General features: G+C 32.4%; 1 protein-coding gene across 1 annotated transcript; it reads left to right on the top strand.

The window, feature by feature from the left end:
• Positions 1-3,464: 3,464 nt before the first annotated feature.
• Positions 3,465-3,986, top strand: LOC122044088 (calmodulin-binding protein 25-like). The gene has a single exon (XM_042604630.1). The coding sequence runs from the start codon at positions 3,465-3,467 to the stop codon at positions 3,984-3,986; it is 522 nt and encodes a 173-aa protein (XP_042460564.1).
• The last annotated feature ends 15,899 nt before the right edge of the window (positions 3,987-19,885 follow it).

Here is a 19,885-nt window from a genome sequence, read left to right as displayed (position 1 = left end):
GGAGGCGCCTCGGACACTGTTCATCCGAGGCTTTAGGTTGCTCCTTTGCACCTGCAAGATACGTTAGTCCCAACCAATATCCTGCAACACAAAGTTAGCACAATAAACATGATAAATGAAGTATAGACAGTCTCCGGACTGTCCGAGTCTGACTTCGGGTTTCCGACCGGAAACCCTAGGTCGACCCGACGCCTACTGTTCCCTCTACGGGGAACACATCCTCACCTACTCCACTCAGGAGATTTACCTGTTGCCAGTGCGATCCTCCAGATCGACTGGACTTTTGATCAACACTCGACGCTTCCGGACTTTCTGCTAGACATCCGCTTCCCGGCAAGTCCAGTCTTTCACCTGGTTCGCAACACCAGGACTTTCCACCTAGGGTTACCACCCCCTAGGACTTTTGCCTGAAGCCATCAACCTGCCAAGACTTTCCGCATAGGGTTACCACCCCCTATGACCTAGGGTTACCACCCCCTAGGGTTTTCCCTTTGCCTAACCGCAGCTAGGACTTTTCTCCACCTAGGGTTACACCCTAGGACCTAGGGTTACCACCCCCTAGGGTTTTCACCTGCCTAACCGCAGTTAGGACTTTCCTGAAATACTCATTCAACATGTTAGATAACAGAGAATCTTAACTTTGAATCCCTTTGTCATTATCAAAACTTAGGTTCGATCGTCGGATGCTTCCTGCACCAACACCCCCCTCCCCCCTCTCTAGCGAACTCTACGATCCAACACAAATAGTGCTCGAGGCGCCTTTCAGGCGATAAAAGGCGCCTTGAGCAAGGCTATGGAAGGAGCCTTTGGGAGCTTGGAAGGCAGCTTCAGTCTGGTGCTCCCTGCACCAACAAACAGTACCCAAGGTGCCTTCCAGGCGACGAAAGGCACCTTGAGAAGGGCTATGGAAAGCGCTTTTGGGAGCTGGGAAGACATCTTTAGTCGAATAACGCAGAAGACTTTGGCTATGATAAAAAGATGAAGTTACGGGATAATATTTGGGGGTTAAAGGAGCCTTCAGTGCTATGAAAGGCACCTTTAATACTCAATAAAAGAGACTCTCGACCAAGAACTCAAACACACTTTTATTATAAGTTTCTATGTGTTCATTCGACGTTCCGAGTGCTCCAACTTCTTGCTACTCTGTTACAACACTGTTGCGCCCGACTACTGCTAAGGAGCTAACATCAAGCATGATCCGATCATCTTCGAAGGTGTTGGGTAATGAATTTTTAATATTTTACTTAATTTTTGCATAAAGGAAAGTATATCATGTTACACTTTTCTTATTCTTTTATTATACTTCCCCTCTTTCGGTCCGGCGGTTCCGGAAGATGTATTCAATAGATTACCCGTCAATAGATCCGCGGGACCTGGATCTTAGAGTAGGAGTCATCGAAGTCTCTGAACCAAGTAAAACCAACCAAATTTGTGTACCCGTGTTCTTTTTCTATTTCTGTATTTAATTCCGCTGCATACTTTTAATATCAAAAGCAAAAGAAAAAGTTTTTAAAACCTCGTGATTCACCCCCCCCCCCCCCCTCTCACGTGTGTCTCGATCCAACAATTCTAAATTACTTAGCTTAAGCAATTCAGGTCGCTTCTGTAATTGTGATTTTGAGCATTAAGCAATTAAGCTAGAGGTTAAACGTCAAAGGAGAGGCTTGTACTCAAGGAATTGTCTTGAGGAGCTCGGCGTGGATACGAATAGAGGCGAGTTTTGACAACGTCGCTACGGTTGATGTCGTTCTCGTTACAGGTCATCCGTAAGGTATACCTAGCGTAACTTTACTTCCCGTAAAATTTTAATTATGCGATCATGTTTGACATGTTGTATCCTTGTATGCGTGTGATGTAATAATTAGAAATTATTATTGTTTTATTTTCCGCTGCGCATATTTACAAAACATGTTTTAGCATGTACCCGCATCGAGCATATCCCAACAAAGTCAACCTTGACCTACTTAACTACTCTTCTACTTCAAACTGATCAATCTTGATCTACTGACTACTCTTTTACTTGCACCAATATTTTTTTTAATGGACAACTATACTTATAATCTCCATGTATTATTAAACAATAAAATTTAAATTTAAGTAAATTGATCAACTTTGATCACAATTATACTAATAGAACTTTAGCATTTTACAGTGAATATCTCATATCTAAAAATCAACAAATTTTTCTGTCAATCCTTAGGATCAAAATAATTCAATTTTCGCCTATGAAAAATTTATATCAGTGGATTAGCTCGATTAAAAATTAGAGATAAAATATATATATAGGTCAAACTCATTAGAGTTAGAACTCTAATTTTGTGCCTGGTCTTACCGACCAAAGGACAGTCTTAAATAAATGGAATTTTCTATGGGGCATTGATCTCCCAAAAACATAACGAAGGCATGCAAAATTCCATTAGGCCGGGTAGAAAGATAGAAGTGAGCTTGTACGGTTGTACCCGTCAATCAAGTTTAGTTTAGTTTGAAGGCCGTTGAATGGCACCCCGACCCAAGTACATTGACCTTTGATTGACCCTTAAAGCGCGGGCTAAAAAAGTCAAACGAGTGTGCAATTCTCACGTTGATGACATGCTAAACTCATTTCATTGTTCCGAAGTCAAAAACCGCTGCCATGCATTAGCGGTTTAACCCAGTATCCAAATTCTAATCACCATAAATATATAATGTGTGATAATTAAATTCTCGTGCGTTTTCTGATTTTTTTTTTCATAAGTAATAAGAAGAGCGGAATCAATTAAAAAAATACGTCGAAATACAAAGTCATGTTTGAGTCTGTGCGTGAAAGATTGTGCATGCGTCCGAATTGGTTGAATTTTCTAATGTATAATTATTTGGATAAGATTTATTAGACTCATACAATAGTGACGTTAGAGAATTTTAGTAACGAATTTTCCTATGTAAAAATTATTTTAATTTAATATTATATTTATCTTAGTAAAAAAAAATTAAGAAAAATATATTTTTTAACATCATCGGTCTAAAATATTTATAAAAGTTTTTTTAATCATAGTATTGTCAATTCTAAGATATGAGACTAAAAAGAACTATATTTTTTATATAAAACAACCAGATAAAATTAATGATGAGAAAAATTTATAATAATACGCTATAGCTGAGTCTCGAACTCTAGATCACTGATTGTTTCGTTTGTGAAATTACTAATAAACCTTGGAATTATTTTTAGTGTAAATAGAAAAAAAGGACATTAACGTAAATACATTTTAGATTTTACCAAAATTAGTTAGTAAAGGAGGGAGATTTTTAATAAAATAATAAGATAATTAATTTTTTAATTAAAAATATAAATAGAGTGTTATTTTATAATATTTTATAATTATATTTAAAATTTAGTAAAACATAATGTCATTGATGATGTCTGTGTGGCTCCTCTTTAAAACGCTTACTCATTGTCCTCAATCGAGAAGCAGCCACCAACCGCAGCGATGGCCGAGGAGCTCCGCCCATGGGCCAGCGGCTCCATCTCCGAGGCCGCCTTTGCCCGCGAGAACGAAGCCCTCACCCGTGCCCTCCGGATGTCCCTCTTCTCCGGCCCCTCCTCCGTCGCCGTCCCATCGCCGGATTTCCTCTCCTTCGACACCTCCTCCCCCTTCCTCCTCCCGCTCCCCATCGACGTCGCCCAGCTGCCCCACCTCCTGGACCCTCCCTTCGCGCAGATCGGGAAGAAGCGCAAGTCCCGGCCGTGCAAGCGCTCGCCGACCACCTACATCGCCGCCGACCCGGCCAACTTCCGCCATCTGGTCCACCAGTTGACCAGCGCCTCGGCCGGTGGCGGTGCGGAGGAGAACCGAGCCGAAGATCCGCCGCTCCCAGGCGTCCAGGGAAGCTACTTCCTTCCGACGCTGGACACGTCGGCGTGCTTGCTGAACCGGCTCGAGCAGGGCACTGCGATCGGCCCGGTCGATCACGGTTGGGTTCTCCCGGACGTCGACGCGGTCGTAATCTGAGACCCCGCACCTGTTGTGGCACGTTAACGAACGTCCGATGGGCATCGAACGGTTCTGGGTCATGGTGCGAGTATAGCTGTACATTTTCCATCCCAGCAGTGAAAATGAATTATCGAATAATAATAATTAAGCAGAAAAAAAACAGCGATGAGGACCACAAAAGAATAATTTAAAATATAAAATGTTTAAAAATGTCACAAAGTCTTCATCAGCATAAACATGGAGAGAGATATTTTATTACATTGTCAATATATGCATTATAATAAGTGAAGAGAAAAAGAAAAAAAAATCAATCTGTTGGGGAGTTTGAACTGATATATAATTATTTTAATTATAAAAAATAAATAAAATGGTAATGCTAAAGTATGAAAGAGTTAATTTTGGAATTATTTTTAGAAATTCAAACAAATTTATAAAATTATTTAAGAGTTTTAGTCTATTTTTGGAACTACATAAAATAGAGAAATAATTCCTTTACAATTATTTATAACTATCTAGTTTAATTCGCTAAGTTACCTTTCAAATCTGAATTAAACAGGCCTAAATTCAAGACGAATATAATGTTATCTAAATTATCTCATAATTATTTAATAATATTGTATCTTTAATCAATCAAAATAGGATAGGCACCACAAAGGATATCTGTTTTAAATATTATCCAAAATCGTACTTAAAAAAACTTCCAATCCCACGGCCAGAGATATGTAAGAGCATACCTGACTCCATAAAGTATGATGACTTATCCAATTATATATTTATTCTTCATTTAATTATTTTACTTGATATTCTAATTATATTAAAATTATCTTTTTTTCTTAGTTTGTATGAACATCAACTATATCTGTAAAATCTATCAATAGATGCTAGTGAGGTAACTAAAAAGTTAGAGCTCGAATTTGCATTTTGATTTTAAATATATGTAAGTTAAAGAATTTATCAAATTTTTAAGTTCATGTGTATTAAGAAGTGTCTTAATATCTCCTAATGTCTAATATTTTATAGGTAAAAAATCATAAAATATTAAATGTTTAAGATGATAGGATAATAAATCTTATATCATGACCCCTCCATAAAATAAAGGTCTATTATGGTTACTATGTTAATGGCCTCAAATTTCACATGACACAATGAGATTCACGGAGATTAACTTATAATTCTGGTATTTGCATCAAAGAATGTATGGACAACAATAACATTCAGTTTGATTATTATAGTAGACTTGAGGAAATCATAAAGGTTGAATATTCTACATTACCTATAAAAAGGTATATGTTATTCAAATGTTCATGGTATGATCCTACTCCAAGAACATGTACCAGAATATATCTAAACTATAATTTAGTTGAGGTTAATGTAAACAAAAGATTTAACAAGTTTGAACCTTTCATTTTCGGGGAACAAGTGATATAAGTTTTCTATCTTGAATATTTTATAAAGAAAAGAAGATATAGTGAATGGTTATTTGTTAGTCGAATGAATACTCACTCAATTATAGAAATGTCAAACATCATCACTGCTCAAAATCATGATGCATTTTAGAATGACGAAGTGGAGAGACATTTAGTCGATTCACAACTCCAATCCACATCTCAATTACTTGCAGGTGTTAATGTCACTTACAATGAAATAGATGATGGAAAGATGTCTAACAATGAGAATGAATTTGTATTAATAGAGTTTAGCGATGAAGACTTTAAAACTATTAATGTTGATTAGACAGATGTTAATGTGATGTTGAAATTGTTAAATTCCATATTATTTTGTATTGATGTCATGCATATTTGTAAACTTTAGTACGTTGTGTTGTAATATTATTTTACAGATATTATTATGGCTGAGCAGCAGACAGTAGCACCCCGACTACAAGGTTCTTAGAGTTGTCAGAGATTCGTAAGTATTTTTTATTATTAGTAATTCAAGTTCATATATTTCTTCAATAATTTTCTTATCTTAATATTTTTTCTTATAGATTTATTTCTAATGGCCACCGGATTACCTCTTATATCACTGGAAAGTTAAAGAATAAGTATGTACTTTCTAGTACTACATGAAGGCATATAGACTAGGAGATGAAAATATTTTATTATAATAAATTCGTAGTAAATAAAATTAATATATTTAGTATTCCATAATATATCTATCCTTTCATATACCAAATTCCCAACTTATAATTGCAGAAAAAATATACATGGGAAGAAGGGAAAGAAGAATAATTTAAAATTACATGGAATAACTACTGTGCCAAACTTTACAGAGACATTGTGTAGTATATAAGAAAAAAAGGCACTAGACCGGCATATGTTTCCGAGGCCACATGGAGTGCATGGACAACCACCCAGACTACAGAAAGGTGGCGAGAAAATGTTGAAAATGCTCTATCTAATAGAAATACAAAGCCAGGTGACCCGAGCATAGGAACCGCTCAACATACGTCAGGATCAAAATCTATTGTTGAGCATGCCGTGGATTTGGTGAGTTTAATTTAAAGTTATACTTTCTAACAAATTTTGTATTTATTACCAAACTTGTATAATATATCCCAAATTATTTGTGTATCAAGCGCATGATCTTGCTCGACAGCCCACATGTATGGAGGTCTTTCTGAATACCCACAAGAAGAAAGATGGGTCATTTGTCGATTCTTAATCATAGACCCTACACATAAAATTATTAACTTTATTACATTTGTTTGTTTCAATCTTAATTAACTTAGTAATTGTAGTTAAATTAGATATTGATCAATAATATATTTTTTCACATAGGAGCAAATGGCAGAAAGAGTGGCTCAGGCCTCTCAGCCACTATCAAAAGGGGGAGTCACAGTCTCTATCCACCGACGCGTTAAATGAGATATATTATAATATTGTTGGTAGAAGGACAAAAAACTCCACCCTCTATGGTCTTGACTACCAGGTCAAAGTGGCATTTGATTGTTTGAGGACTCTAGAGGTCGTGCTAGTTCCTCTTTTTCTACTGAGATACAGTGTTTAAAATGTGAAAATGAAGAACTGCACACTCAACTGAAGTCAATGGATGAGAGGATGACCTCTATGGTCTAGTGGAGGGCCGTTGAGCAGCAGTAGAGTAGGATTACTAAAGAGAAAAGGAGAGTCGAGGAGGATCGGATCAGAGTCGCACATGACGCGGATAATGAACCTCTCTTTGCCCGTATGCGAGTGAACATGGCTAATTTCGCCCACACCCAGACGCCACATAATTTTGAGTCACAAGAGACTCAAGACCCATCAGACCGTGGTGATTAACATTTTTTGAGGTTTGTTCAACTATAACTTAATTTTTATTTATCATACATAAAACATGCAAAATATATTTGATTTTGATATTCTAATATACTCATTTCTAAATATTAGATTACTATATGTTTCAGGCGTCGAGATTTACATGTTCATCACGATCATCATCATCATTTTCTTTCTATCCAGGTATCTTTTTTATTATATGTAAAATTCATTATACATATATGCAATATTTTGAATTATACATCAATATGATCATAATCTATCATATTTGACTTTCTGCAAGATGTTATATTACTAGTTTTCTTTGAAGTATTTGTTATCATTATATGGATTTATATATTTGATTATGTACATGTAGATGTATATATGAATATTAATTTGTTTCTATTATTGTGTTTGTATTTTATTTAGATCATATTTTGTTTAGATTGTATTTGTTTCTATCTATTTTTCTATCCATAATACTATTTGTTTGTTTGTGATATATGAATTATTACAATTGTGTTAGTTTGTTTATATGCATGGATTGTTAGGATGTCTAAGTGACAAAAACCATATTTCGTTGAATCTCAAAAGTATACAAGACATCATGTAAAGGTTCGTCCACCATGTAGGTTGAGCTTGCAAGTGTCAATTCTTTTGACTTCAATTCTTGCATTGTTTCCCACATATCTCCATTTGTTGCCAGCTGGTACCCGACGACACTCCACATATGTAGCTCGATCACAAGCTACATAGTTTGTTGCTCCTGAATCTACAATCCACAAAGGATAAGAATGCTAACAACATCATGCTTGCAACATAATGCTCATGGAAGAAGATAAAGTTGGATCTACCTTTTTAAGCTCAGTACAATCCCAAGCAAAATGGTTCTTCTTGTCACAGTTATAGCAAGTCAACTTGCTCTTAGATTTTGGTCCATATTTCTTTCCTTTCTTCTTGATTTGATTTTTCGCAACAAGAGCACTAGCCTCCTTTCCTTTGTCCTTTCCTTTCTTAAACAATTTTTTCTTATTCTTGGATCTAGAACCTTTAGCTATAAAAGCTTAACTGGAAATCCTTACAGATTCAATCCTCTTTATCTCAAGTTCAACATGACGTGAGACATCAGTGAAAGTCTTGATACTCTCACTATGAGTAAGATTATATTTCATCGTTTCCTAAGAATTAGGAAGGGAACGGATAACTGCTTGAGCCTATTATTCATTGGTCAACTCATGACCGACAACTTTCAAGTCCCGAGTCATGTTACCCATCTCCCTTAGATGTTGGGTCATGATAATATTTGAACGTTTTTTACAACTATCAAACTTAATTGTTAGCTGACGGAGCTTACTAAGACTTACTCTACTATACTTCTCTCTAAGGGATGCCTAGACAGTATGAGCCGATGGTAATGACTCATACTCAAATACCAGGTCATCTACCATTGAACTAATCAATATTCCTTTAGTAGTGAAGTCCTTCCTTTTCCATGCCTTATAGGCATCAAGGTCATGTCTGTGCTGTACTGTAGAACCATTAGCTGGTTCTTCCATAAACTGATTTACAGACTCTAGAACTTCTTGTTTCTTAAGAACATATTGTATCTTGAGGTGCCTAACTTCAACACATTATTTATTATTTCAGTGTAATTCATATGCATGTAATTAATTATTGACTCAGTGAAAATTAGAATTAGTTTACAAAATCAAGTGATAACTATGTTTCCACTCATCATTTGTACATGTTAATCCAATCAACATTGATCAATTATATTATACACATCTCATCTAATAAACTAATCATTTTCATATAAACTAATCATATTTATAAACTAATCATAAATAAAATGAACTAATCATTTTCACATGAACTAATTATTTTTATGAACTAATCATAAATAAAATGAATTAATCATTTTTACATGAACTAATCTTTTTATGAACTAATCATAAATAAGTTAATTAACATATAACATAACTTTTTTTTTCTTTTTCATATAATATAGCACTGTTTGTATAAAACCACAATTTCCACTACATTATTTTCAAAAAAATAAAATGAGTTCATACAAAACACTAATAATATAGATAAGCTAGAACCACTCCCACTAGAAAATATACTAATGCAGTGGGCAATACTATCCCATTCATACCGGACTCGACGATGGCAATATCAGCCTTAGAATCATCCTTCATATCCATATTTAGATCCATTTCTAGATCTTCCACTCATTCTTCTGGATCCTCCTTAGATTCAGCAGGATCCAATTCCTTGGGATCTGGATCCTCTTCAGATTCTTCAGGATTCCATTGTAATTGAAGTAATTCCCTGCACATCTCTGAATATGAGATGTGCCCTTTAAAATGATCTCATAGTTGATGTGTTATATCACTGAGATGTTTTGATAGTGACTAAACAAAAGCTTATCTTTTACCTTTGTCCTGGACTGGATACCCTTTTCGCTTGAGTTTCTAAAATATCCGATCAAGCCAACCAATAAGCCATCCGACTCTGTGATATAGATCATATTCTAGTTCCTTGATCTCCTCCCAAAGCTCATGTTGTCATTCATATCAATCAGTCATCGTGTATATTGTTTATGATATCTGAAATTAAAAAATGATTTCAGTATAAAACCGACAAACCAATAACAAAATTGGTCAAATTCAATTCTGACTAAAACAAATATATACAAAATACATAAGCTAATAAGAAAAAAAATCTTTATTTAAGGAGTTTCAATTGACTGACGCATTGGGTCTTTTAACTAGCTCATGTGTTCGGTCTATTTTCCAATCAGAACTAATATAATTGAAAAGAGATGCCTTATATATGTTTGTTCTGACTTATATCTAACTCATTTCATCAAATCTTAACACATAGTCAATTTGACTCATATGATCAAATCCAACCTATTAGAACAAATTCGGTCACATTTGATCAACCCAACTCATATAATCTATCCAATCATCCCAATTAATTCAATAATAAATTGATATGGATAAACCAACTAATGGTCTGAACCAAATCTTGGTATTATTGAATTAAATTGATCTGGTTAAAATAACTAATAGTTTAAACCAAACCTAAATTTGATTGGACCAACTTAATCTTAGTCCATACATAATTAATTGAATTATTAAAACACAAAATTTAATTTTTCAATTAATTTTAGCATACATATATTAATTAACAAAAACGTTTCATTAGTTTCATTAATTAATTAAATGGGTAAGAATGGAGAGATAATGTTCAAGATTTTATTTTCATTTAGAATTTAAAAATCATAAGATTTTTCCCAACTCACCGTGCTTCCTCAAAAGCACTGTTTATTTTTTTATCTTTAATCTATTAAGATTTTATTCAATCGATTCGATTTATTATAAATCGATTGATGGAATCGGTTCAATTAAATAAATTGATTGACGGATTACGTACATGAATGAATGCATTCAAATAAATGAATCGATTTAGTGATAGATTAAAAAAATTATTGTACCATCAAAATATACTGTTCATCTTCCTTTTTTTTTTAAATTTTATTTTCGCCCGTGCTCCTTTTCCTGCTCCTTTTCTTGTAATAAATATGGTAATCGATTGATCACGTACCAACCTTTCAAACACAGTTATCTGTATTCGTCGATCACGGAAGTCGGTCGTCTGCCAACGTTAATTACAGATCCGGCAGATCATGATTTTGTCAACAAAATCGTCGGCAAAAAAAAAAAAATAAAGGGAATTCTAAAGATTTTTCATTCATTTAGAACTAATTACTCTGATATCAATATTATATTTTATAGCATGCAACACAGAATAATTTGTAAACAACGATAAATACTTATAATGATCTCCTAAAATGAATTTAAAGACAACAAGCTAAATCTCGACAAGTTCTTCTTATTTATTATTGGAAGAACGATCCCAGTTCAAAAAACTCTTCGCAAGATCACAAACTAAATCCTGACAATATATTTTGTTCTTTTGCCCACCGTCACCTCTTCGATGCACACCACTGATTGTACTTGAACGCATGCTGATGCCGAGGAGATCACCTTAAATCGAGTAGCTTGGTGCACACGTGACCATCCTCACACGTGACATGTGGCCATCGAATTTGAATTCGAAATAATATATATCACTATTAATAAAAAAAAGTTATATATATATATATATAATTATATTAAATTGATTTTGTGAATTTACATTAGTTTGGCTTAATAAAACTACTATACCGTTCTAAAATGTTTTAAATCAGAAAAAAAACGACATATAATAATTTGGTATAGTCACAAAACAGACATCAATTGCGTTCCTCGATTTGGCTCATCCTTTACATAATTTAAATGAGTTAAATTAAAATTTTATCAATCTATTTTAAAAATGAATCTAAGTGGATCAATCCATCTAGACCCATAATTCATACAGATCAATCCAAGATAAGCTTGGGTTGGTATGCAAGTTGAAAAAAAAATTCTTCTAAAATGGAAAAATTAATAGACTCAATATGGGTTAACATGTCTACCTAATCAACCATCCCAATTTAAAATTTTCAATTTTTTCTATATATTTTTATTTTTTTATAGACTCATGTGTTAACATGTCTAACTTGTAATTCATCTTACATTAAGTTGAGATTTTCCAATCCCACTGACACACCCCACCCCATCGTATAATGTATTTTTGATGGGTTGACTCATCCAATCATAAATTGTTCCGTTTGATAGTATTATTTATAGAAGTATCTATATTAGTGTTAAAATATAGATATTATAACATTTAAATAGCATTACAATCAATATGGATGATATGGGTGAGTATAATAATACTTACACAGGTTTCCATTGTTTAAAAGGAGCAAAATTAGAAAAAAAAAAACAATCTTTCAAAATTTTTTTAAAAATCATTCAAAATTGAGCCGATTACAAATTTAGTCAAGGTAGAAAATATATAATAATTTTATGATAATGAAAGGTATAATTTATCACTAAGCGGCTTTATATAGTCAGTTTTATGATTATCTACGAAGAGATAAATGGAAAAATTACAATTAATGCGGAGAAGGATTTTATTAATGCATAAATCAAATTGTAATGGATTAAAAGGATAAATTTAGTAGAAAAGATCCTATGAGATATTCTGAACACTTTACATAGTCTTTTAATTTTTTTCCTAAACTGCACAATTTCTTTTTAAATATCCTTTTGCACTTTTATGGCTCTTTTATTTTAAATGTTAATCCATGTATGAGTATGATATGCTAGTTATAAATCATCCATATATGTAGATTCAATTTCAATTATTCATTCTAAATATTTTTTATAGTTCGTGTTTAAATTATGTAAAATAAGATAAATTATAGAATCAGGCAAACCGCTAAATGACAAAAATAGAAGAATTTTTTTTTCAAATATATATGTCCGAATTTCAATTTCAATAATGATTATATCGATTAGATGATTATATCGATTAGCATGAGAATTCACATTGTCTGGTCTTTGAAATAATTCAGCAGCTTCATTGGTGGTATTTGACTGACTCCCATGAAATCGCAAGAGATAGTCAATTGAATTATTAATATGAATTCTTTGCCACAGTTTGTTCAAGTGTACGTCTTCGATCTCTTTCATATGAATATATTATTAAACATTCCAAAAGCTGAAATTTAATAATGCAAGATTCTAGAGCTTCTCATTAGAGATGGACTTTGGGAGTTTTCATTTGAAAAATGTCCCTGGTTTCTTGGTAGTGATTGCGGAATTGAAGCAGCTCGGCTAAGATAGAATGGTTTTGAAGACAAGCATAAGGTCATTTTTTATTTATTTTAAAATCAAAATATATAGGTTGCTAGATTAATCTCGAAGATATATATATGAAAAAATCTTAATTTATCTACCGGATAAACTGTGATCGGAGCACAACTTACGTACATTTAGAAGTCGACTTTTAAATTATTTGTTTTATTTGAAATTCGAACTCTCATACTTTTTATTAATGACTCTTTTTGAATCCTAATGGCTATTTTTTCACATGAATGATTAAGAATCTCTATTTCCCAAGGTCATGGAAGGTCTTTTTATATAGGAGTTTACACCTTTGCTGTAATCAATGACCGAATAAAGATCATGTATCATCATTACACTGAGCTAAAAATGTCAATTGTTGACCACTAATGGTCGACCGTTTCACTCCATGGTTAGAGATTTTTAATTAATCAACAATTAATTCAATTGTTGCACATCGGCGCAAGTAAAAGAATAATATTGGTTGTTCCATTTGGAAAAAAATTTTCTGGACTAGTTGACATTCGAGAGTACAGATCATGCTTACACACGAGTCAAATTGGTTTAGTATAATCCGGACCATGAATTTGCACACTTATGTGGGCTAACGCATGAGATAGAGTCTCCCCTTGAGACCCTGGATTTTCCCAAGGTTATGGTTGTTCACAATATCAATGTTTGTGAATCAATATAAACCAATAAAACTTCTAATATGAGACTAAAGTTACATTTACAATGAAGTTTCTTTCCTCTCAACAGAGTATATGATGATAGTTAATAGTTGAGTCCGGTATAAGACATGTAGGTTTACCCTTTAAACCTCCCCTTGTAAAGATATATTTGCTTACTGACTGACAATAAATACGATGTCTTTAAACTATTTTGTTATCTGTGTAAGCATTGACACATCTCATCGAGGACTCTTCTTGATACAACTCAATTCTTATAAGTATGTTCGTTCTTAGCTATGAAAACGTCTAATTCTATGATAAGTTTTAAGAATTGTATCTCTAATTCTCTTTGAAGTGACCTCACTTCTTTCTCACATAGATGATCTTTTAAGAATATTCCACATTACTCTATTGGACCATTAAAAATCATGTGCTTAATCTTCATCCTTTCATCGAATAGTTTTCCCACTTAATCAATACAATTAGATTATCCCTTTGAACTTAGTTCTTGGGATATCCAGTCTGAATACGTTGAGTTTTCTTTACACCAATATTTTCCATAGGCAACAAGTCCATCCCTCGCTATGTGCTTGCACTAACTCTCAATTTAACCCTTTGGTTGGAAGATCCTCTAGGTTATCCTTTGATTTTACATAGTTAACAATGATAACTCCCATTGACAGTGGTTGTTTAATGATATTGTATCTACAATATATATGTCTAGACTTACTATTGTACATATGGCTCTATGCCCTGTCAATTGTTACTTGATTATCACAATGTATGTAAATTATCGTCATAGCTTTCAACCACCTAGGAACATCTTTTAAAAATTATAGTACCATTCAGTTTCTTCACCATATTTGTCGAGAACTGCAAACTCAAATTTTATCATGAATCTAGTTATTACAATTTGCTTAGAAGATTTCGATGAAATGGTTGTAGTTCCCAAAGTGAGTATATATCTACTTGTAGAGTTTGAATCTTTCATGTCAGATATCAAATTCGCATCGCTGCATTCTTCGATCATAACAGGATATCTCATATAGTACAATCCATATTCAAAAGTATACTTCATATACCTCGGTACTCACTACAAAAAATAGAGGTTTCAACACTAGTTTTTTAGAACCAGTCAAATGACCACTCTTATAACTTGAATCGGTTTTGTAGAAACTGTTGTTGTATATCGTGTGTTGCAGCGGTTCCCATAACCGACCCTACATTAGAGAATTTATAGCTGCCAAATGTGTCCACTACATGATATCATTTTTAGAAGAGGTTTGTGATCGCAGTGAAAGGCATTTTGCAAGATCGGTTTGTATAACTACTTCTACGACTATAATGGGCACATTTAGAAGAGGTATGTAACCGCGACAAAAATTATGTCAGAAAAAAAACCCTTAAATATTCATTCTGTGGGCTGATTGCATCCCTATTTCTCTAATCTGCACTATAGGAAAATTTGTATTTACTAGCGAAAATATTCCATCCAAATTGAATTGACATGTAAATAAAAGATTTACAGGCCAAATTTTACTTTGGCCAATAAATAATTTTAATTACTAATTTATTTTTTCAGGCAATTTTAATTTATTACCGATCCAAGTACGACCGGTAATATATAATTTTTTACCTGTCAAAATTAGATTTGATCAGTAATATTTAATTTTTTTTAATGACCAAAATTAGATTTGGCTAGTAATAATTAATTTTTTTTACTAGCCAAATGTGTAATTTTCCATCGAAGAAAGTTAGATTTAGCTAGTAATATTTATTTTTTTTACTAAAAAATTAGTTGATAATTATTATAATAAATACAAATTAATTTATAAGTCAATTTTTAATCAATAATTATATTATAAAATTTTAATTATATTTATATCAATTTTATTTTTATTTCCATTAATTTTTTTCCTTAATTTTATTTATATCATTTTTTTTCTTTTTCTATTTTCTTCTCCTTAGGTTTTTTTCCCATAACCTTCCTCAACGCACACATGTAGGAAGTGAAATCCATCTCACACGACCTTTCCTCTTCTATATTCAATGCTGCCAAAAACCCATCCTCTTCCACTATTCACACCAGAAAACTCTAAGAGAGTGTTTGGTTCTTTTTTAGGAATAGGAATCAGAATAGGAATCATTGTATTATGGAATGAGAATGGGTATGAATATCGATATCACTCTTAAAAGTAATATTTGGTTAGCTGAATATTTTCTATCAGAATAAATCAAAATTATCTTTTTTACCCTTAAAGGAAAATAAGAGAAAAAAATAGATGTGAGAGAAAAATATGATGAGAGCGAAAGTATGATGAGAGAGAAAGTGTGATAGAAAAGAATGAATAGAGGGAAAGTGTGATGAGAGAAAATGAAGAAAGAGAGTGTAATGGGAGAGAGCGTGATGAGAGAGAAAGTATGATAAGAGAGTATGAAGAGAGAGAGAAAGTGTAATGAGAAACAATGAAGAGAGAGTGTGTGATAGAAAAAATTGAGGAGAGAGAAAGTATGATGAAAGAGAAAATGTGATGAGAAAAAAAAGAAGCAAGTGTGATGGGAGAGATTGATGAGAGAGAAAGTGTGATGAGAGAGAAAATATGATGAGAGAGAAAGTGTGTTAAGAAAAAAGGGAAGAGAGTGTGATAGGGGAGATTGAAGAGAGAGAAAGTGTGATGAGAGAGAAAGTGCGATGAGAAAAAAAAAAGAGAAAAGAGAATGTGATGGAAGAGATTGAGGAGAGAGAAAGTATAATGAGAGAGAAAGTATAATGAGAAAAAAAATAGGGAAGAGAGTGTGATGGAAGAGATTGAGGAGAGAGAATGTGTGTGATAAAATAAGGAGAGAGAAAATATGATGAGAGGGAACAAGGAGAGAGAAAGTGATATGAAAGAAAAAAATAAATAAATATATTTTGATATTTGATATTAAGAGGAAAATTTTAGTTTTAGGTCAAGGATATTCTTGTAATAAGGGAATATTTTGATTGTTGAAAATAGGATAATGGCTCATTGAAGGAGGGCATGGGAATGAGTCATTACCCAATTATAAGGATTCATTCCCTTATTTGTATTTTCATTCATGTAATCCAAACATTAACAATGACAATCAATGATTGCTATTCCCATTCCCCACTCTAATTCCCCCTAAACCAAACGCCCCCTAAATCTCCGTTAATCTTCCGTTAGAACAAGGTATAGTCATTCCTTGCATTTATCACTTGCTCCTTGTTTTGGTTTCCTAACGCTTCTTTTAATTTAATTAATATTCTTTTGTCTTCGCGCCTTTTGTGCACCTATTTGTAGGGATGACAATTTTAACCATAGATTCAGAGCCCCACGAGGAAAATTTAAAATGGGGGCAGGGATCCCTGATTTATTTGGAGATAGGGCGGGTTCAGAGATTTTTTTCGGGGATGGGGACGGATTCAGGATGGGTATGGGGACACTATCCCCATCCCCAAACTCATCCTGAAAATAATAATAATAATAATAATAATAATAATAATAATAATAATAATAATAATAATAATATATTGCTATTATAATAATAATAAACTATTAATAATAGTATCATTAATTAATATTAATATTAATATTATCATTAATATTAATAGTAAAATAATAATAGTATAAAATTAATTTTAGGGATAGAAGCATAGATGGGGATTTGATCCACATTGGTTCGGATTTAGGGATTCCCTGAACCCGAAAAAGTGGTGATAAGGACGGAATTGAGATGGAATTTGGAGACGGGGATGAAGATGACAAACCGATCCCCGCTCTGCCCTATTAACATCCTACCTGTTTGAATGAACAACAAGAAGACCCTTGGTTGGGATTCAAGGTTTAGAATTCTGGAAGACTTAGCGTACTTACCTGTATTTGTTTTAATATACAACTCTTCTCTCCCCAACTGTGAGTTCAAATCGTAACAAGGAGCAATGACACCAAGAGAGTTAAGAATCCAGAGTTTCTTCTTCCTCTCTCTATTGAAGAAAATTGTAAGTGCAGTTTCTTTTCATTTATATTATATATCAGTATATTCCTTTGTTGTTTTTTATTTCATGTGCAGTTTTTTCATATGCAAAATAAATGTTATATAAACAACAGTGAAGTTATAAGATGACATATTCATCCTTAATGAGTCTTAATTGATAAGAGAGGATCTTAATTGATACTAGATCAAATTGAATACTTATCTAGATAAAATTTAAAATAAGAATGTCAATTAACGTCAAGTGGGTATATATATATATATATATATATATATATATATATATATATTTCTCAATAGTAAATTTCACCACACAAAATTCGTCTAATCACTCTCGAAATCTATCAGAGAAGAAGTAACAAACTAGAAATTTTAGTGTTCAATTTTTTCTGATTTTTAATTGAGAACATGATAATTTAGTTTTTGCAATCTTTTTTATTTATCTGTTTTTTATATATCTTGACCAAGAATAACCATGGTAGTTAAATTTTGAATTAATGTATTTTGTTGATTTGAAGAGTAAAAAATTATGAGATTTATCGTTTTAATGGTTACCATGAATTGATCTTTTGTAGTTAGATACATGCACCAAATTTTGCATTTTTATTTTGATCTCCTATGCTTTTCATTATTAGTGATTGTAGGTGAAATTTTATTCTCTTATCTAAGAAAAAAACAAGGAAAATAAATTCACCCATTTCCAACAAATATTTGATTTTAGAGATGGTTTTATGGGAAGAAATTTTATTTATCTTGACTATTTTGGTTTAAGAAACGAAGAGACTAACATGAGATCTATAATAGCTGTTATTGTAATCGAACATGAAATTCATAATGTAGATATATATAGTTTTTTGAGTAATAGTGTGTATATATATTTTAAATCAATACAAAGTTATTTTGTTAAATTATTTAGTTTTTGATGAATTATTTGTTAATATTTAATTCTTTAAATTTTAAAATTATTTGAAGAGGATTGCATAATGTCGAAAGCATGGATAGAATGTCATTGTGATAGTCTTGAGTATCAAGTGGGAGTACTATACTTTTTACGTTTTCCATTTGCTAATGCAACTCATGGAGGCATGAAACTATGTCCTTGTTACAAATGCATAAACTTATTGAATCATGATCGTGAAACAATACATGAACATTTGATTATAAATTTGTAAGTATCAAATAGTATTTGTATTTTCAACTAGATTCATATAGTCCATTTATTGTGTAGATTATGATAGTCCTAAACTATTGAAGTTCTATGATTTTACTTAATATGTCATGATAGTGATTGATTATGATTGCTTTCCTACCTAATATTATAATTTTCTCTTTTATGATTAGTTACTTATTTAATTGATAAGAAATATGATTTGATGTATGTTTTATGTTTGTTGTACTGACTAGATGAAATAGTAAATATTACTAATGAGATGTAAATAAAGTAGGAGTTAAAATTTATTTCAATTATAGATATGTGAAGTGCCTTAAAGTAGCATAAATAAAGCAATATTTCTTTGTGTAGTCTTTATGCATATTTAGTTAAAAGGCTTTCTCATTAAAATCCTTCCAATTTCTTTCATAATTCATCTCTTTGAATATTTATTCATTGATAAAAATTCACAATATTTATTAATGTTACTTACACTCGATCTGAAAATTATTTTTCCATAAGTAATTTCAGAAAAAAGGGAGAAAACCTACTCGCACTGAGATAATAAAAATAAGTTCTCAAAGTAAAAAGAGAGGAGATGCTCTTGTTGATGATGAAGTGATCCGAGTTGAGGTAGTAATTTCTTTTAACTTTTCAAATTTATTTGTCAATATTCTTCGCATTTTATTAAACATTTTTTTGATAGACTTTACTAGATGAAGCTATGTAGCGTCGACTTCAAGACAAGAATGAGGGAACTTAATCTACAGAAGTGTATGAGGACACATTTCGGTTATAATTTCTTAATAATTTTTTATTTATTTAGTGGTTAAAGTTATTATAATTATATGATATTAATTATATTTTTTGTGTAGTGATGTTTTCAGACCCCGAGCATTCTGGTCGAGTTCAATTTTAAGTGTCGGTGCACTTCCTAGCCAAGTTTTTCGTGAGCTATGTAAGCGCTCAATCTATACGCTAAGTTATCACTCTAATTTAAATATGATAGCTAAATTCATGGAGATGCAAGAGAAATTAAAGGAAATGGAGGCACGAG

The sequence above is a fragment of the Zingiber officinale genome, chromosome 2A, assembly GCF_018446385.1.
Source record: "Zingiber officinale cultivar Zhangliang chromosome 2A, Zo_v1.1, whole genome shotgun sequence".
Classification (NCBI taxonomy): Eukaryota; Viridiplantae; Streptophyta; class Magnoliopsida; order Zingiberales; family Zingiberaceae; genus Zingiber; species Zingiber officinale.
This window is presented reverse-complemented; position numbering and strand designations above follow the sequence as displayed.